At 43.1% G+C, this 20,410-nt stretch overlaps 4 protein-coding genes across 7 annotated transcripts; 3 read left to right on the forward strand and 1 right to left on the reverse strand.

Moving 5' to 3' along the window:
• Nucleotides 1-977: 977 nt before the first annotated feature.
• LOC6035388 (prostatic acid phosphatase) lies at nucleotides 978-8,163 on the forward strand. Of its 4 annotated transcripts, none has more exons than XM_038248772.1 (5): nucleotides 978-1,039; nucleotides 2,295-2,322; nucleotides 2,845-3,031; nucleotides 3,100-3,198; nucleotides 6,745-8,163. In XM_038248772.1, exons 3-5 carry the CDS (start codon nucleotides 2,930-2,932, stop codon nucleotides 7,819-7,821), a joined length of 1,278 nt encoding a protein of 425 aa, XP_038104700.1. In that variant the 5' UTR covers nucleotides 978-1,039; nucleotides 2,295-2,322; nucleotides 2,845-2,929; the 3' UTR covers nucleotides 7,822-8,163. The 4 variants fall into 4 exon arrangements, with proteins under 4 accessions (XP_038104700.1, XP_038104698.1, XP_038104699.1 ...); XM_038248770.1 differs by having other exon boundaries at nucleotides 1,025-1,041; nucleotides 2,297-2,326; XM_038248771.1 differs by lacking the exons at nucleotides 978-1,039; nucleotides 2,295-2,322 and adding exons at nucleotides 2,384-2,636; nucleotides 2,708-2,772.
• Nucleotides 8,164-8,310: 147 nt separating this feature from the next.
• Nucleotides 8,311-18,227, forward strand: LOC6035387 (testicular acid phosphatase homolog). Its single transcript, XM_038248527.1, has 3 exons — nucleotides 8,311-8,450; nucleotides 8,509-8,607; nucleotides 17,175-18,227. Exons 1-3 carry the CDS (start codon nucleotides 8,337-8,339, stop codon nucleotides 18,075-18,077), a joined length of 1,116 nt encoding a protein of 371 aa, XP_038104455.1. The 5' UTR covers nucleotides 8,311-8,336; the 3' UTR covers nucleotides 18,078-18,227.
• Nucleotides 18,116-20,389, reverse strand: LOC6035385 (endonuclease III-like protein 1). Its single transcript, XM_038248526.1, has 3 exons — nucleotides 20,239-20,389; nucleotides 19,544-20,182; nucleotides 18,116-18,659 (listed from the first exon to the last, which is right to left on the reverse strand). The coding sequence occupies exons 1-3, from the start codon at nucleotides 20,278-20,280 to the stop codon at nucleotides 18,216-18,218; spliced, it is 1,125 nt and encodes a 374-aa protein (XP_038104454.1). The 5' UTR covers nucleotides 20,281-20,389; the 3' UTR covers nucleotides 18,116-18,215.
• On the forward strand, nucleotides 18,844-19,524 carry LOC6035386 (ubiquitin-like protein 4A). The gene is made up of 2 exons (XM_001845535.2): nucleotides 18,844-19,025; nucleotides 19,103-19,524. The coding sequence occupies exons 1-2, from the start codon at nucleotides 18,978-18,980 to the stop codon at nucleotides 19,457-19,459; spliced, it is 405 nt and encodes a 134-aa protein (XP_001845587.1). The 5' UTR covers nucleotides 18,844-18,977; the 3' UTR covers nucleotides 19,460-19,524.
• Nucleotides 20,390-20,410: the final 21 nt, after the last annotated feature.

The following is a 20,410-nucleotide window of genomic DNA, read 5'->3' on the forward strand; positions in this document are numbered from 1 at the left end:
GAATGTCGATTGAAATTTCCGCCCTTTGAGGTTATGTATGGGAATTGGGTACTAAAGCCCTATGCCAATTTTTATGTACAACGGTAAAAAACACGATTAAAAACCATTTCTGATCACTTTTTTTTCATTTTAATGCAAAATTTTTTTTTGACAAGACAACATTTTTTCGATGGATCAACTATGGTCCCCTTGGAACGACCTGTCAAGTAGGAGCTTTTCTGTCAAGAAGGACCGCGAGGTTAATTTTTCAAAATTGATTTAAAAATCCATTTTAAGATCTTTATGGTCGTACAAAGGGTTATTGTACTCAGAAAAATAAGCTTTATCGCTGTGAACAATAATATCAGCAATCTAAGCTTCATTTTAGGACCCAATTCTGATTTGTTAAATTCCAGCGTTCAAAACAACTTTTGAGCAAAAATTCGAGCTGATACTTTGTTAACTTTTGATGCTCTATCATTTTAAACAATATTATTTTTTCAAAATAATTATTTTTCAAAATTTCTTTATTGCCTTTAATTGCCTTTATTAATTTATAGAGGGCAAAAAGTTTACACTCGTACTACTTGAATTTTTTCTCAAAAGTTGTTCTTAGAGCTGTAAATTCAATTTTAAGTTTGCATTCCTATGTAACCGAACAGCGAAAATTTGAATCATCATTCTTCGATGCTTTGCGCCATCTGTCGGAATTTTTGAGCTTTTGATCGCGAATTACGTTCGAATGCAATAAAATCACCACGAATGTTAACCAAAATTTGGTTACCCTGACCGGTACCCACAATTGCGTATACCCAACAGTATTGAATTTCCATGAGCGTGCAAACGACATTTCAGGTTCGATGCATTTCCAAACACGACCCGCGCGAGTTTGTTTTTGTTTTGCCAAACACGCGGGCTAGCGCGGGCAAAACGGGTTCTCTCGTAAATGTTTTCCCATACAAAAGTGTCAGCCTTTGCCACACCGTCGTCGACAGTCAAACAGCTTGCGCCTGAAAGCTAAGAAGTCATTCCACTCTGCTGAAAACTGCGTTTTTTGTTGTGTGTTCAGTAACAACTTTTCAAAAGGGCGAATCCCTCAGATGTAAACAAACTGAGTTTTCGTCAGAATCATGTAAAGCGAACAAAACTGATTCTAAAACACCCTCCAACATCTCAAAATTCCGAAACTACGTAGTTTTACAAGCAAAAAACAAAAGGGCTAATCAACAACATCAATCAAAACAAACCAAATTGAGTTTCCGCCCTTGTGTTTTTACCCAATCACGAGGGGCGAATGTAGTATTTTCTGCAAGTTCCGACGTATATTTAGAAACACCAAATTTTCGTTATAATTTTGTAAATTTTAACCTGACAATCCTCAAAATGGATCAAAATGTATGTTTCTGATGTCTCTGACCACAATTCCACAACAAACACAGATTTGTATGATCCTAAATACATAAATTTTTAATTTCAATTATTGTAGTATCGGATCTGGTCTGGATTCACAATCTAGATATGAAGGTCCATAAATTGCCGGTTCTGGGAACATCCGGGGATTCTGTTCCGAGCAGTTGCAGGACAAAAAGTTAGTGTAGGGAGGTTTAGGAGGAATGCCGTACAAAATCATCGCCTCCGTAACCATTGAAGCTATGCAAAGATTGAGAAGGCAGGATGGCGTCGCGGGGTGGCCTAGTCGTCAGGTGCCATGTCTCCCACTTCCGGCGGGGACACCCCAAGGAACGTCACTTCAATACAGACCACATCGTCAAACCAACTTGCTACTCACGGTGTATCCTGGCTCAACGAGAATTGGCCTGAATCGGACTCCTTATGAAGGCTTTCTAGACCAATTTTTTATCACTGAGGTTGCAAATATCACTGTATTATCACTGACTGTAACGTTTCACAATGATAAAATAGTTGTTTCACCACTTTTTTCTTTAAAAACCCGAAAAATGAACAAAAAACAAAAGGGCGAATCTGTTGTTTACTTCTGCTTTGTGGCGTAACCTGACGGGCTAAACCGTTGTTTTGGTTGAGTGGGTGGCGAATACGGTGGGGCGAAAATGTAGGCACGCTCTTCAAAAAGGCGTAATTTCTTTTTTCTCAATTTTTAATAGCAAAAATACTTTAATTAATTCCAAATTGCTCTCTATGATGAAATTATTGCTATTTTCTATAACGTTTTGACAAAATTGATGGTTTTCATGCTTTTTTGTGGAAATAGGAATTGATCGAAATTGCAAAATTTTGAATGTTGATTTTCCCGAAACGGCAGGATCGTAGGTTTCGCCCTTTTGAAATGTTGTTACTGTGTTGTTCGTGTGCTTGTGCTTGGAGGTAGGTAAGTGTTGGCTTTCTTATCACTTTCTTGCAAAAAGTAAAAGGTTGCCGTTGACGTGGGGGGACTTTTTCACTGATAGCGAATGTAGAATATTCTTTATCGAACTATCGCTGGTTCATTGTTTGCGACGGATGCGCCGTAAATGTTTGTCATTTGGGCCATTTTGTTTGCTTTCTTCTTTCTTGTTGCGTTTGGTGCGTGTTTCCCAATTCGGCCTTCGAAGATTACATAAATACCAAACACGGCCTGAATTTAGTAGCAGTGATTAGCTTCGTGGTTTTTGTTTGTACACAGGCTTGAAAAATCGCTCGTAAGTGCGTCAGCTGGGTTTGGATAGTTTGGACAACGAATTTCAATATTGACTGCTTGTGCTTAATTTAGAATTTCAAGTTGAAAAGCGGGCGGAAATTTCTTCTGAGGCTCCTTCTTCGAAATAAGAGATAAAGGTCACTTTGAGCTGCTCTCCTACCTGCGCCTTTCTTGTACCACGAAATTTACATCTTGTTCTCCCCACGCAGATTGTTGTGATCTCAATGGTGTTGTCTACCTAGAAACAGCTCCACCAAAAAATCAGTTCATTCCGGTTCGTGTCGCAGTGTCGAAATGGCACGGCTCCTGACGCTGCTAGTGGCTACGCTGTTGTGGCTTCACGTGGCCAACTCCCAGCAAGTGCAGTCCGAGGACAAACTCATCTTCGCCCATGTGGTACGTGACCTGGACCAATTCTAAAATTTAGCTCTCAAATAGCACTGCTTTTTACCTCCCTTCAACAGCTCTACCGTCACGGGGACCGGACGCCGATTGACCCGTATCCCAACGATCCGTGGAAGGATCCGGCCCACTGGACAGCCGGCTGGGGCCAACTCACCAATGTAAGTAAATCTGTGGCTTCGTGGTTCGATGAGCGCCGAGTTGTGATCAAGTGCATACTATATTTACGAGGAAGCAAAACCAGACCGGCAAACCGTCCTCGGCAATGACTGCGGCGCGAAACTTGATTCTTATTAGCTTAGCAGTTGCGATGCGTGATTGAAGTGTATTTTTCCGCTGCTGGAAACTGCTTATACAGTTCTGTGTACGCAGTATGCTTTAAAAAAAAAAAAACGTTACTAAATCCACCTATAGGTGGTTGGTGCCTTTCTCGCATGCATAAAGTGAATACATTACACAGCCTCAAAAAAGTGTTTAAATAACACTTATTTTTATCAAAATATCTGTGATCCGGCCTCAAAAAAGTGTATTAAAAACACTAAAGTGCTCATAACTTTTGATAGGGTTGTCAGATTTTCAATCTTTTTAGATTCGGTCAACTTTTTCATCAAAATATTTGAGATCCGGCATTAAAAAAGTGTATTAATAACACTAAAGTGCTCATAACTTTTGATAGGGTTGTCAGATCTTCAATGTGTTGGACGCGTTGGAAAGGTCTTTCAAATACCTTTCTAAAAATGTATAGCATGACAAAAACCACCCTTTTTACAATCTTCCGATGTTTAGCTGAAATCGTTTTTTTAGCATAACTTTTTTTTTCTAAATGTCATAATATCAGCTAGGGTTTTGTGGACCCCAGGACGAATCGAATGAGACCAAAACGGTCCAAAACGATTCAGCCAGTCCAGAGATAAGTACGGTATGCTGATCGGAAGGAACGCGGTCAAGAAATGTTGCGTGTTCTTTTCGTGACCCCCCCAAGAAAAGTTGACAGTTCGGTATGAGCGCGATTGACGGTGTGCGCGCTTGAGGTTCTTTCGAGGAAAAAAAATAAAAAGATTGAAAATATTCAAAAGTAAAAATTGGATAGATTAAAAAAAAATATTCAAAAACTTAAAACAACAATAATAATAATAATAATAATTATTATTATTATTATTATAAACAAAATTAAGAAATCAATAATTGAAAATTTCTTTCAAAAAAAAAAAAACAGAAAATTAGAAATTCTTAAAGTCTAAAACTAGAAAAACTAAAATTAAAAAAATATGTAATTATGAAATAAGTAAATTAAAAAATTGTGTAACTAAGAAATGAGGAAATTAAAAAATTGGGTCCTAAAATGAAGCTTAGATTGCTGATATTATTGTTCACAGCGATAAAGCTTATTTTTCTGAGTACAATGACCCTTTGTACGACCACAAAGAATTTAAAATGGATTTTTAAATCAATTTTGAAAAATTAACCTCGCGGTCCTTCTTGACAGAAAAGTTCCTACTTGACAGCTCGTTCCAAAGGGAACATAGTTGATCCATCGAAAAAATGTTGTCTTGTCAATATTTTTTTTTGCATTAAAATGAAAAAAAGTGATCAGAAATGGTTTTTAAACGTGTTTTTTACAGTTGTACATAAAAAATGGCATAGGGCTTTAGTACCCAATTAGGAAATCAGGGAATAAGGAAATTTGGAAATTATGATATTAGCAAATTAGTAAAATAAAGAAAATAAGAAAGTTAGGAAATAATGAAATAAGGAAACAAGGAAATTAACAAATTAAGAAATTAGGAAATTAGAAAGTTAGAAATTTTGGAAATTATAAAATAAGGCTGGTACAAATGCTTAATTTTTTTTTCTTGAATTCTCAAACTCTTAAATTCTTAAATGCTTAAATTCTTTATTTTTTAAATTCTTAAATTCTTAAATTTCTTAAATTTCTAAATTCTAAATTTTTCGTTCTAGATTTTTTTTAATTTTGGAAGAAATATAGTTTTTGATTGTTATAATTTCGAGGTTTTCGTAAATTTGTATTTACGAATTTCTATATTTTCGATTTTGAAACTTTTGAAATTTCGACTTGTACATTCGTTTAGAATTTGAATATTTTGAGCTATTGAATTTATAAAAAAATATATATTAAAATTTTTATTCAATTCAATTCTTTAAAAAAAAGTAATTTGAAATTTTTGAAATGTTTGTTTTTTTTTCCATATTTTTCTATTTGTTGTTTTGTTGGATTTAAAAAAAATCAGATTATTATTGTATTTTCAGTAAGAACATAGATATTTGTATGATCATTGTCAATTTTAATTTCACTCTGATTTACTTCATTTTGGTCCCGCGAGTGTGGTTCAATCGTACAGCGCAGGGGACTCGTAATCCAGAGGTAGCTGGTTTGTACTAGCAATAAATAGTTGGTGACACGATGGCCGACATCTACAAAGACAACTTCTTTCTTTTTACTCCATTTCGACCAAAAAACTAAATATGTCCTTTTAATTTCATTATTCTGCATTTTGAGATTCGGCGGGAATTTTAAATATTATTATACCGAATACAAAATTATTAAAACATTTGTAATTATCAGTCGCATTCAAAAAGGAAAATTACTATTCTTTGATTTTTTCATCAAAACATATAACAAACAAGCACCGCGCGAAGAAACGTCAAACGGAATCTTTCCGTTTCTGTTACTTTTCAGCTGCGTACCGCTTAAGAAAAATCTTTTCGTGACCCTTTCCTTGACCGTTTCTTGGACGTTTTTTTATATGGAGTTTTGCGTTCCTTCCGATCTGCATACCAGTCTATAATCGAGTGCATATTTTTTTGGTGCACGGGCTCACTTCCAGACACACGCACAGACATTTGTTCAGAATTTGAGTCTGAGTCGAGGTATACGTGAAGGTGGGTCTACGAGGTCGAATTAAGAAGTTCATTTTACGAGTGATTTTATAGCCTTTCCTCATTGAGTTGAGGAAGGCAAAAACTGTAAGGGGACCATCCATAAACCGCGTGGACATTTTAGGGGTAGGGGGTATGGCGATTGTCCGATTGTCCACGCTCCATACAAAAAAGATTTTTTTGTAAGGACAATTGTCCACGAGGGAGGGGGGGGGGGGGGGGGTTTGAGATTACCAAAAAAGTGTCCACGTGGTTTATGGATGGTCCCAAGCTTTTATTGCTCAAATCATGAAATACCTTGAAAATACTTATTTGAGGTGAAATAAGATTTTGAACATGAATTTAAATGTTTGATAAAATTCAAACAACAGAATTCAATAAAGATCTGAAAGCAATTCTCAGTAATTACGCCCGATTGGTATGCAGCAAGCTAAACTTTTAGTTGTATTAAAAGCTGTCAAGTTCCAGTGCTCGCCATCAGAGGCAAGCGTCGTTATTGTTTCCGTTACACTGAGAAAGTATTTTGCATAGTTTTTTTTCGTTGTTAATCTTTTTCATTCACTTGGACCCAATTTTGAGGTCAGAGTTACTTTTTCGTAGTAACTTTTTTCAAAATTTAATTTTCGTTTACTTTTTCAAAAGGTCCTATGTACATAGGAAACCCATGGCGCATTGGTTGTTTTGAAAAAGTAATCTAGAATTAAAAATTCATTTTAAACCCTTTTTGGTCGTGTGCAAATAAAAATATGCTTTATCTTAGTGACAGATTGGTAAAAGATTTAAAATTCCCTGTTTGTTTCTCCCACCAGGACGGAAAGCACCGCCACCTGGAGCTGGGCCGTTGGCTCCGGAAGCGCTACGGCTCCCTGCTGGGGGCCACCTACACCAACAACGAAATCTACGTCCGCTCCACCGACGTCGATCGAACGCTGATGAGTGCCGAATCCAACCTCGCCGGTCTCTATCCACCCGTCGGCCCAGACCGGTGGGATGCGGCCATCCAGTGGCAACCGATTCCGGTGCACACCGTGCCGGAGGAGCTGGACGAGGTGCTGGCCGCGAAAAAGCCCTGCTCGGCGTTTGATTTGGAGCTGAAGAAGTACAAGCATACTGACGAATTCCAAGCGTACAACAAGTCGCTGGAACCGCTGTATGAGTACGTGACGGCTCACTCGGGACGTGCGGTTGACTCGCTGACCAGCGCCCAGAACATTTATTCCTGCCTGCACATCGAAGAACTGAACAACTTTACACTGCCAGCGTGGACCGCAAAGGTCTATCCGGAACCACTACGTTCCATTTCGGCGAAATCGTTCGCCACCAAAACCAACACCCCGCTGATGGCACGCCTCAAAGCCGGTCCGCTCGTCAAGGAGATTCTCGAGCGCTTCCGGGCCAAGCTCAACCGAAAGCTCAAGCCGGACCGGTCGGTTTGGGTTTACAGTGCACACGACACGACCGTGGCCAATTTGTTGAACGCGCTCCGCGTCTTCGACCTTCACAACCCACCGTTTGCGGCGTGCGTTCTGTTGGAGTTGCGCCAACCTTCCGGCGGTGCCGAGCCGTACGTTTCCGTTTACTACAAGAACAGCTCGGCCGAACCGACGCTGCTGACCGTGCCCGACTGTGGCCAACGGTGCCCGCTAAGTCAAACCTTCAAAGTCTACCAGGACATTCTGCCGGAAAGCTGGAAGCGCGAGTGCCAGGTTTCGTTCCTATCGCTTACCTACGTCGAGGCGGACGTGGGCACATCCGGCGGAATTATCGGACTGGTACTGGTGGCGTCCGTGGCCGTCCTGGGACTGGTGATCGCGCTGCTGACCCTGTACCGGAGGCGCCGCGGTGGCTATCACAACGACAAGTGGTACCTTCGCATCGACGGATAATGGCAGGAGAGGGGCCCGCACGAGGTCACAACCGAAGATCTGGAGGAGGTGGACGTTTGAGAAGGCGCATTTAACTCTGGTGGAGAGCGAGAGGAACTCTTTAGAAACAATCCTAATTAAATATCATCGTGTTAGTGAGAGAATGTGTGCGAGAGAGAGAGCGAATTGACGGTATATATTCATATTATATTGAACAAAATTATTGAAAATGTTTTATTGGACCTGTTAGAGAATACAAGAAGAAATCAGAAAATGTTCTATTGATAGTGAAATTCCCGGGGGAGAAGATTGTTGCTTGCTGTGAGACTACAACTGCTAAGGTTCGAAATAAATTGATAAAAATAATGCACCTTTGTTTAATGTTGCTAGTGAGATCATCACAAAAAGCCCAAGATTCAACCATTTAACCCGATGAAGATCGAGCAACGCAAGCAACATGCACCTCGAAGGTGCTTCCGCAAGACGATGCTAACACGTGTGCACGCTAAATACGCTCCATTCGCACAAACAGCACGATGCTGCTCACAACGACGGCGGTTTTCTGCTTCTGTTACGCAGCGGTCACCGCAGAAGCCGTTATAACAGACGAACCAGGCGTCGTCGAGGGGAAGCTGATATTTGCGCACGTTGTAAGTTAATAAACTTTTAATTTTTAGAGTTTGTTCAGTAAAATAATTGTGTCGCCAGATTTTTCGCCATGGAAATCGAACGCCGATTATGTCCTACCCGACGGATCCCTGGCGGGATCGATACCATTGGCCGAACGGATGGGGGCAGCTCACAAACGTAAGTAAAAATTTGAATGCTAACGGTTCTAGCCTTACTTGTTGTTGAGCTGATTGCTCTCACTGACCTTTAAAAATTGACAAAAAATTTCTGCGCAAGCTCAATTCGAGGGGAAGCATGAATTAATGCTGTTGGTTACGTTGGTTACTTCCACATATTGCATGCAATTTTTGCTTGTATGCAACAGCGACGAACCACCCTAATCCTCCATACAAAGTTCGGAGAAAAACCATTCGGTCCTGTCTAAATGATTTTGAAAAATTCAAAGTGTACGTGTTTTTGGAGCCCCAAAGTTCACGCTTCCCCTCGAGTTGAACCTGCGCAGAAATTTTGTTGTAAATGTAATTTACAGTGACGTAGAGGAGCGGCCGTGGCTGACTGGTTACGATGTTCGCTTTGTAAGCGAATGGTCCTGGGTTCGATTCCCATCTGCTCCCACCGAGAAAGTATAGGAAATATAAATCTTGAAACTCTGAACATGAACGAAAAATCAAAGTCGCTCGAGTCGGGGTTCGATCCCCCGTCCTTTGGATCGGTAAGCAAAAATGCTAACCACTAGGCCATCGCAGCTTGGTGAGCTATGACTGGAATTAGGAATACTGTTACCACCATCAACTAACTATATACGCGCTGGGTCCTTGTCCATTTGACAAGGGTTCGGAAGTTCTAAATAACGTTTGAATCCGATTGATGCAAACGTTCTTCAGGGCGGGGCTTGTCGATAAAGCTGAAGTACCTCGCGCTCGGCTAGCCAGCGTAGAAATGGGTCACCGAAGCTCGGCAGAGCTAACACCTTCCAAATGCCCATGCGAGTTATTTGCATGTATAGAATGTAGATCTAAAAATACATGGAAACAACTCAATTTGTAAGAAGCGACCGCGTGGTCCACGGTTACTAAAAATCGCACTTTTGGGAGTTCAGAAATCGCACTTTTGACAGTTCGCTTAAACGAACTCAAAAAAGTGCGATTTCGCGAACTCGAAAAACTGTGAAAATCACCAAAAAACGAGTTCAGTTATGCGAACTCCCAAAAGTGCGATTTTGGACTTAGCGTTTTTTTTAAATTCGTTTGAAATGTTTCTTCCCAATTGTTTCTTGTTTAGTTGTGTTTTGTGCTCCGGAGTATCGAGTTGGATTTCAGGTAAGTAAAACCGGACGGATTTTCGGTGGTGAAAAGGTTCGGTCTGGACTGGTACTGGACAAGTTCTTGCAAGAGGAATCCGTGCGCCGATGGACGGATTGCCTGCCAATTTTGGTGAAAAGGTTCCGTCCACCGGTGGACGGATTATTGATCAAGGTTTGGCAAGAGGAATCCGTCCGCCGGTGGACGGATTACCTGGCAAAGTTGGGGAAAAGGTTCCGTCCACCGGTGGACGGATTACTGGACAAGGTTTAGCAAGAGGAATCCGTCCGCCGGTGGACGGATTACTGGACAAGGTTTTTCAAGAGGAATCCGTCCGCCGGTGGACGGATTACCTGCCAATGTTGGCAAAAAGTTCCGTCCACCGGTGGACGGATTACTGGACAAGGTTTTTCAAGAGGAATCCGTCCGCCGGTGGACGGATTACCTGCCAAAGTTGGGAAAAAGGTTCCGTCCATCGGTGGACGGATTACTGGACAAGGTTTTGCAAGAGGAATCCGTCCGCCTGTGGACAGATTACTTGCCAATGTCGAGAAAAAGGTTTTGCAAGAGGAATCCGTCCGCCGGTGGACGGATTACCTGCCAAAGTTGGGGAAAAGGTTCCGTCCACCGGTGGACGGATTACTGGACAAGGTTTTGCAAGAGGAATCCGTCCGCCGGTGGACGGATTACCTGCCAAAGTTGGGGAAAAGGTTCCGTCCATCGGTGGACGGATTACTGGACAAGGTTTTGCAAGAGGAACCCGTCCGCCGGTGGACGGATTACCTGCCAATGTTGACGAAAAGTTCCGTCCACCGGTGGACGGATTACTGGACAAGGTTTTGCAAGAGGGATCCGTCCGCCTGTGGACGGATTACCTGCCAATGTTGACGAAAAGTTCCGTCCACCGGTGGACGGATTACTGGACAAGGTTTTGCAAGAGGGATCCGTCCGCCTGTGGACGGATTACCTGCCAATGTTGGCGAAAAGTTCCGTCCACCGGTGGACGGATTACTGGACCAGGTTTTGCAAGAGGAATCCGTCTGACGGTAGATGGATTACCTGCCAATGTTTGGGCAAATGGAAATGGTAAATGGACTGCCTGCCTATGTTGGTGAATAGGTTCGGACCACCGAAAGGAAGGATTATTTGCAAAAGTATTCTGTCCACCGATTAAATTTAAATTTTAAATTTTAAATTTATTAAATTTTTTTAATGACTTTTTTGCAGGAGTAATCTTTATGATGTTTGCAAAAGGAACTGTTATACTAACTGGATTTTTCTTTCTCATTTTTTCAGAAGGAAGTCTACCGACGAGTCAACTTGAGGAATACCTTCAACGCCGCCTTGCACCAAAATGGACACCGCGCCGCCGTCAGGTATTCCGGTCCATCACACAGGCAGCTGCGATGCTAGACGGAGAGAAGGCCATTCCAGAGATTCGATGGAACCTGCGCCGTTCAAGTATGACCAGAAGGGCCCGAAGTATGAGGACTTTGCGGAACTTTATCCGGGACACTGGCGTGGCAGACTGATTCGAGGAGTTTCCGATGAGGCGAGATATGATCCTGCTGATCTTCAGTAACTTTTGCGATGTTGAACACACGATGACGAGGGAACGGATAGGAAGATCAGGACGAGGCCATTTCAACCTCGGACATGATGGACACGGACCTCCGTTTGATGCGGACGTCGCTGTTTTGTCGCCATTCGTTCTTCCGGTAGTCCAACATGCCAACATTTGCAGGAGGAATCTGGCCAAAGTTCGGTACGACCTGTTTTAGGCAGTATAAACTTGTCTTGAATTTCCTTTATTTTTCTTCTAGGCGATCCATAACCTAACGGCCTGACCCGTTACGCTCGTCGAAATCCTGGGTTGATTGAGTTCATGATCGATAAGAACATGGAGGCGCAGCGTGCGGCAAGAGAGGCTAGTAGGGTGGACATCCCAGTTAGCGATATGCACGATCTGCGATCGGCCGACGCAGCACGTCACCTGAATCTCAACCACTTCGAACAGCGAGCGGACTCCGAACGTCACGGAGCAGTTGAATCGCCTGAGGCACCCGGACTACGAGACCGTCTTCTAGCTGTCCAACTTTCACTGGTCGTCGATCCTGAAGCTCTCCGGACGATACGTAACTGTTGAACGCACTTCCCTCGATCAAGCTATCGCACGCGGTTAGTCCTCAAATAGCTCAGAAACTAAGCAATCTCGACGAGAAAGCCCCGCATCACTTCCATTGGAAGGCACTGGCCGCCGCGCTGGATCCGCTCGACTTGAACGACGCCGACACCGGAGAAGTTCCGAGCATCAACACCGGCAACGCACCGTCCTACCCAAAGACGCCGATAGAGATCCTGCTTTGTTGTATGCTGATCGCCGTCAGTTTCTTCATGATCACGTACCATTCCGAGTGGCGAGGCAGTTGGACCGCGAACAGTGAAAAAAGCAGGAACAGCCACCCACGAGCTTCGCCTTCAAGCTGAAAAAGAAGCTTTAGTTCAACTTCACCAGTCCGAACCAAAGCCAAAAACCGAAAACCGGCAAGGATCCGTCCCTCTTTGACTCTGCGGCACAGTACGAGAAGAAGTTTACCCGCTGATAACTCATCGGTGAACTCACAGAAACGACTCAGCAATTGCGGATTGTGAGCGGAGTTCCGAAACCGCTTCCTCTCGTCCTCCGGTCCAAATCCGTACTACGAGACGGTCACCGTGCAGCAGCGACAAAACCACAGCGAAGAAAAGTCCCAAAAACCTGGCAGCAGTACGGCTCGCAAAAATCCTACCAAACCACGCCGATCTGGTGTCTGGACTTTCTGGATAATCTCATCGTGATCGTGTGCGCCGACGGGTGGCAAGAGTTCTAGGAGGGCACCACCGGCAACTTCAAGGTAAGCTTGTAGATCTCAAGTCGTGTTGGCAGCTAACTGAGGTGCGTTTGTTTCAGAGCATCTACGAGACGGAGCATACCCGCAACAACGAGGTCAAGCTGACCGGGGACAAGGTGGTGGCGGCCCGGCTCAGCGGCCGCATCGACTTCCTTCGGCTCGAAACGTACACCCAAGGTCGGCAGATCGACTGGGGATTTACGTCCGCGTACCGGCGCAGTAAGTTTTATCAACTCAATTGTTCAAGGATCAATTTTAACAACTTCCAAAATTTCCAGCGCACATTCGCACCGGTTCGGCGGGTAGCTTGAGCATGTTCCGAACGGTCCGGCCAACGTTCATCACGCCTCGGAGGAGAGGCTGCGCTGCATCCTGGAGTTTCACCAGCAGGGCCACCAGATGCCGGTGACGTATCTGGAGGTCGGCGGAACCGTCAGACCGACAGCATGGACCACACGGTCACCAGCTGCAGTTTACGCTGCACGGTCACTGCGGGCCGAGCTCGTGTCGTGGCCCGTTCGAGCCGCCAAAGCCTAAGCCTCGCAATCTGGCAGAGGGGATTCGACGACGAGGCGAACCATTTACTGCTGCAGTAGGAACTGCCGGCCGTTCGCAGCGGCAGAATCGTGCCTCGCTTGCTTGGGCCAAACTACACACATGAAGTGGAACTGGTAACCGGAACTCGCCTGTTGTCTTCATCGTGCTTCCGGCCTTTGTCACCGAACCTAAAATTCTGAGCGGTGTCACGCGATCCTGCCCGGTGTAGCATTAAGGAGGCGACTTACATTTACTCCAAAATCCATCCTTTTTTATAAATGTTGTCTGAGTTTTGAGTAAAAATATTCAAATAAAAACGCCGTGATGTTAATTTATTTTAAACTTTGATTGCTTTTATTTCAATCCCAAAAGAGAAATCAAAAAACGCCCGAAGATAGGCAACCTCTAAACCTGTGAAATATTTCCCCAAGCTCGAACTCGGCAAATCATGAAAATCATGATTTTGCCAGTTCGACCCACTTTACCAAAAAAAGTGTTATCCGAGTTGAACTCCAAAAATCATGATAATTACCATTTTTTTGGTTTTATTTGGTAAGCGTGTCCCGTTTGGTTGGTTACACACACACACACACACACACACACACACACACACACACACACACACAAATGTAATTTACAGTGTCGTGAAAAAAAAGAAAAGATAACATTTTGCAAGCGTGTACATTTCTGTTTGCGATCACGCAAAATCCAGATAACACAGATCTGTGTAAAAAAATTACACAGATTGTTGTTCAGTTCTAGCTTTCATAATCTGAGTATTTTTTTTACACAGATCTGTTTAAAAAAATACACAGATTTTTGAAAAGCCGTTCTTTCAAACCTGTGTAAAAAACAGTTGTCATTTTTAATCAGGCGCCATTAAAGTTCTTCGTCAAGCTGGTAAGTTTTATTTCTCTAATTGAGTTATTTCTTTATTTAAAATTAGTTTACTATTTCAGACTTTGGCCATCTTCCAAACTTTAACCAGTACCCAATGAAATGATTGTTTGTGGAACCTGGTAAGAATGTTTCTAGAAACTCTGAATACCTAACCTAACTTTGATTTTTCTTTCTTAGTTTCCGGAATATTCTTGTTGGTAAAAGTAAAAGTAGCCACAGGTTCCGGAAGCCAACTTGGGTGGCACTTTACGACGTCATCCTTGTCGTCATTGTTATGTTGTTTTCGTCGCTATCGGGAGAAGCCAACTCTAGCCCAAAAATTAGGATAATCGACATGGGACCATCCATAAACCACGTGGACACTTTTTTGGAAACCTCAACCCCCCCCCCCCCCCTTCGTGGACAATTGCCCATACAAAAAACCTTTTGTATGGACCGTGAACAATCGCCATACCCCCTAAAGTGTCCACGTGGTTTATGGATGGTCCCCAGTCACAAAACGGGCAAAAGTGCATCAAATGTGGCCAAAAATATTTTGTTAGTATATTTATTAGGTCAATAAACGAGAATAAATGATGTTTTATTTTTAAAATCAATCGAAAATCGCGTTTTAATTATAAAAACGGCAAAAAACCAGGTGCGATAAAAATTACCCAGATCTGTGTAAAATTTTACACAGATTGATGGTTGAAAAATTACACAGATTTGACACACTCAAAATCAGAATAACCCTTCAAAAGGGTACTGGCCCAGTACCCTTTAAAAGGATACTGGTCATGGAGCGGCGCGCTCACTAGCGACATCTATGAGTCAATTTTGTTTTGTTGAAACAGTGCTGCCATCTATTGTAATTTTTCATAATTTCTTTAAACATTAGATTTTATCAGGAAAAAGATTTTTTATTGTTTTAAATTAATATTTACAGTTCAAAAAAAAGTAATCCTTGGTAAATCACATGCTTTGAGTATTGCGCTGTTCGGTTTAAACCATGCACTCGCGATCACGACGTAATCGGCTCGCCGCGGGATGAACGTCGACTAGGACTTCATCCAATTCGAAGAGAATTTCGAACAGGTCCGTCCAACCGGCGCACCTTCGCGCTGACATTTTCCGCCGGCTGGGACATGTGGTCAATCATAATGGTTAGATGACGCACCTTGTGTGCTATCCGACCGGATGTTGCACATTCAGCCATCCGGGAAACCGGCATATTTCTGCAATAAGAACGCCTGTAACCAAAATGACAAAAACAAAACCGACCAAAACAAACTTGATTGCAAGCGATTTTCGATGCCCCCTGTGTGCGGATGTCACAGTCTTCTACGACGGAATGGTGATGGACAAAATTGGCCAAAATCTGCGACGGAATGGTGATGGACAAAATTGGCCAAAATCTGGAACAACACCGGTAAACTAAAAAAAAACTTTAAAAAACACGCACCACGCACGAGCACGATCCAAAACGTCGAACAGATTTAAGTACCGAATTTAGAAACTAGGGCGGCGCTAGTGGTACCTGTTGCAAAGAAAGTTACCCTTTTGAAAGGGTAACGCCAATGAGGTGAATCAAACGGATAGTTTTAACCCTTTTAAATGATAAAATGTACCCTTTTGCAAAGGGTAAAGCTCGACTACCGTTTAAAAGGATACTTTTAACCCTTTCAACCGGTAACTTTATTTTTGAGTGCAGACAACGGCTGAACACAGATCTGTGTACAAGGCTTTTACACAGATTCTGTGTATTCCAGGTTTTGGGCGATCTGTGTCAAATTTTACACAGATCTGTGTTATCTGGATTTTGCGTGATTGAAATCTCTACACGCTCATCTAAAAACACTAATTTCAGAGGAGGACTCGATTCAGTCAAACTCTAAATGGTGAGAATACTTTCAAGACTCAGTTTTGAGTAGGATCCGATTTTCGTTAAAACAAAATCTGCTCAGAAATCAGTAAATCTAGCATCTGTTAGGTTTGAGTGAATTTCACTCAGAATTAAAAAATAATTTAGTGAAGTAAAATTAAAAAAAAAGTTGCTTAATCCACCCTTAGGTGGTTGGTGTCTTCCTCACATTTACAGCGTAATGCTAACCAAAATAGACACAAAAGGGCGGACCTTTCAGTGTTCTATCAATTTGACTCATTATTCATACCATCAGATTGAGTTGTCAGATCTTCATAATCCAGTGCACTTATGTGCTTACAACTTTTTGATAAGGTTGTCAGATCTCCAAACTTTTTAACTCGTTGGAAAGGTCTTTTATAGATACAGGTCGCATTCATGGGGCTGGAAACTCTAATATTTTTTCAAAATACTGAGTATATTAACGATATTCCAGTATACTTGTTAGTATACTAACCGAAAAGCAATAAACTGTTAGTATATTAAGATACTCTCAGTATATTGGTAAGTATACTGGCGATATGTAAAGGAAATAATAAGTATACTAACATATATTTTGATATACTGGTTGACATAATAATTATAGCTCTAAGAGTTTCCAACCCCTTGGTCGCATTATAGAATCGGACAACGTTTTCATCTAAATATCTGAGATCCGGCCTCCAAAAAGTGCATAAATAACAAGTAAGTGCTTATGACTTTTGATAGGATTGTCAGATCTTCAATCTTTTGAACTCGTTTGAAAGGTCTTTTAAATACCTTTCTGAAAATGTATAACATGATGGGTTTTCTTTCAAAACCTACACTTTTTACAATCTTCCGGACTTTTGCAAACATCGTTTTTTTAGCATAACTTTTGAAGTACTTAACTGAATTCTATAATTTTTAATATCAACTTATGGGACCCCAAGATGGATCGAATGAGACCATAACAGACAAAATCGGTTGAGCCAGTGCCGAGATAATCCAGTACATTTTTTTTATCAACATCCCACCCACCACACACTCACATTTGCTCAGAATTTGATTCTGAGTCGATATGTATACGTGAAGGTGGGTCTAAAAGGTTCAATTAAAAATTTCATTTTGCGAGTGAGGTGAGGAAGGCAAAAATCAAAAAAGTAAAATTAAATTGACCATAAAATTCAGCTCATATTCACCACATAATTTTTTGGAAGAAAGTTGTTATTTTTGAAAAATAATCCTAAATTTCAGCTCGGCAAACGTACCCAGTACGACCTCGGCCGATGGCTGCGAAAGCGGTACCACCATCTCCTTGGCGATCTCTACTCACCGGATGAAATCTACGTCCAATCTACAGACGCCGATCGTGTGATAACGAGTGCGCAGGTCACCCTGGCCGGACTTTACCCTCCAACGGGACGGGACGTGTGGCATCCGAACATCGCCTGGCAACCCGTTCCCGTGCACGTGCTGCCCCGACAGGTTGACAATCTGCTCGCAGTTTCTCGACCGTGTCCGGCATTTGAAGAAAAGTTTCTCGACTATCAACGATCTGAAGAGTTTCAACGTTATAATCGTACGATAGGTCCTGCTTTGAAATACATGGCAGAACATAGTAAAAGTGATATGAGTAATTTCCTAAGCGCTTACTATTTGTACAGCTGTTTGGACGTCGAGCAACAAAACGGATTCCGACTTCCAAACTGGACTAAACAGGTGTATCCGGAACCGCTTAAAACGATTTCTGCTGAACTTTTTAAACTGAAAACCGCAACGCGTCCGTTGGCAAGATTTACCGTTGGGCCTCTTTTAAAAGAAATTTTAACACGTTTTCAGCAGAAAGTCAGTCGAACTCTCGACCCAAATCGTTCGGTTTGGATCTACAGCGGTCACGACATAACGATTGTTAACCTGCTGAACGGACTGGGACTCTTTCAAACGCACAATCCGCCGTTTGGAGCGTGTATCATGATCGAGTTGCGCACATCTCCCAGTGGGACTCCCTACGTTTCAGTGTTCTATCGAGACAGCCAGGAGGAACCGGAAGCGCTGTACATACCTGGCTGTGGAACTCGATGCCCTCTTCGTAGAATGGTTCAATTTTACGAGAATATTATTCCGGACGATTGGGAACGTGAATGTCGCAACGTTTAGAATTTCTTTAAAGTTCTTTGAAAAATAAGCAACGAAAATTAAGAGATAGTTCATAACGGAAGACTTGTACATTTTTAGTGCTGGCTTAACAAAGTTGTACTCAAAGGTGACGAAAAACGAAATAAAAAGAATATCCGCTCAAAACTCCAACTCCTCCTGCTTAATCTCCTTCTTGATCGGCGTGCGCCGAATGCCGTGCTTGCCACGGGCCGGGCATATTTCCGCGTTGCCGCACTCGTTGCACCGTGGGTACGTCGAGGTACAAATGGTTTGGCCGAATCCCACCAGCAGATGGTTCACCTCTTCCCACAGTTCGAACGGAAGCCAGCGCTCGAGCAGAAGGCGGGTTTCCTCCGGGGTGCGCGTCTCCCGCGGCACCCAACCGAGCCAGTTGGAGATGCGGTGGACGTGGGTGTCGACGCCGATGCCGGTCACGATGTTCCAGGCGGCGCCCATGCACAGGTGCGCCATCTTTGCGCCCACCCCGGGCAGCTTCATGAGTCCTTCGATGGTGTCCGGGATGTCCCCGTCGTACGTGGACAGTAGCAGCGCGGACGTTTGGCGGATGAATTTGGCTTTGTTCTGGGGAGCAATGGGGAGATGGTGACCACAATGTGAGTCATTTTATTTTTATTAGTCTACGCAAAAGAACCTTAGCTGCAGTTACCCATAAAATGAGTAAAGATACGCAAAACAGAAAAAAAACGGAATTTGTTTAATTTTCCTCAAACGTGCACGGCAAACGTCAAACTTGAGGTTTTTTTCTGATATCAAAACAGACTTGTTTTGACACATTTCTCACGCAAAAGCTACGAAATTATTTGGATTTCCGAAACAATTTTTAATTTCTTTCAGTAGCTTTTCGCGGGGTTGAGCGAATTTAGCTTGAATATTACAAAAATGAAGCTCACGATCAAAATTCTCAAAGGTGACGAGTATGTTGTTGAGGTAAGTGAGAAGTTACTCTGCTGAATTATTTAGTAAATTTTCTAGTAATTTCTGATGACAATTCATTAAACCCGCAGGCCACTGAAGAGTCCACCATCCAGGACATTAAGCAAGACCTGGAGCGAAAATCGTCCATTCCGGCCGAGCACCAGAAGCTGCTGCTGGTAGGAAAGACCCTGTCCGACGAAAAAACGCTGGCCTCTTACGGGAACATACGCGACGGAACGAAGCTCACGCTGGTCGTCAAAAAGCCCGACCCACTGCGGGAGGTCATCTTCAGACAGTTCCGCAAGTACCTGATCCCGGAGGAGCAGTCGCAGCGGTTAACCAACGTTTTTATGGAGGACTTTGATCGAAAAATCCAGCAGCTCAGCTTGGACGACCTGGAGCGTCTGGCAAGCGATATTTTGGCCAAAAAGGGCCAGAATGTGTGATGAAATTGGGAGATGATGTTGGGTTGTTTTTAAAAATAAAATATATTGAGTGTGACCACGAAAAATGGGCTTTACTTCACCTACCTTGTAGAAGCTAACGGGATGAATGAGCTTCTCCAGCGTCTCGACGTCGGTGGCCACCATCTGTTCTGGCGTTAGGCCATGCTTGCGCAGCCGTTGCATGCACTCAAAGTTGGCCTGATCCTTGGTTTGGCTCGAAAGCATCAGCGAAACCAGCGTGTGGAAGCGCCGCGTTTTGGGCGGAACCGTTACATCATCCCGAAACTGGTCACAGCCCATAGAATCGACCGGAGCCGGCCGTTCCAGCCTCATCCGGCGAATGTTTTCCAGCATTGGGCGCCAGTTGACCGGCTCCCAGCCTTCGACCCATTCCTCCTTGATGGGAGTGCGCTTCCGGGGCGACTTGTGGACGACCACATCCACTTGCGGGTCATCGCCCTGTCGTCGATCCGGACTCGACTCAACCTTGATTGGTTTGCGCCGTGGAGCGCGAGGTTTCTTCTCCGGCGGATCGTCCAGCGGTTCGATTTTGATCTGGGGGACCGATGGAACCGACGCCTTTTCATTGACGGACGTGCTGGCCACCGGTTCCGGAGTGACCTCTCGGGCTTGGATCGCTTTTTGCAGCAAAGTGGCCTTCAAACCGGACTGCTTGACGAAGTTTCGCGTTTTCTTGGGAGAAAAGTATGGCGATTTGGATTCCTGAGGTTGGAAAAAGATTAGTTTGATGACTTTTTGTTAAGGTTATAAAAAAATACCATTTTCAGAAATTTTACACTTAAAATCGCAGTTCGGAACATAAATTTACATCGGGAGAAAATTTAATCGAAAGCACAGACACCTTGCTTTTTGTTTGTAAACAAAACAATTTGAGGTTATCTCAAACTCTGTTGATATTCGATTGAGGGAAATTGGGCTAAAATGGCTAAA

The sequence above is a fragment of the Culex quinquefasciatus genome, chromosome 1, assembly GCF_015732765.1.
Source record: "Culex quinquefasciatus strain JHB chromosome 1, VPISU_Cqui_1.0_pri_paternal, whole genome shotgun sequence".
NCBI classification, from domain to species: domain Eukaryota; kingdom Metazoa; phylum Arthropoda; class Insecta; order Diptera; family Culicidae; genus Culex; species Culex quinquefasciatus.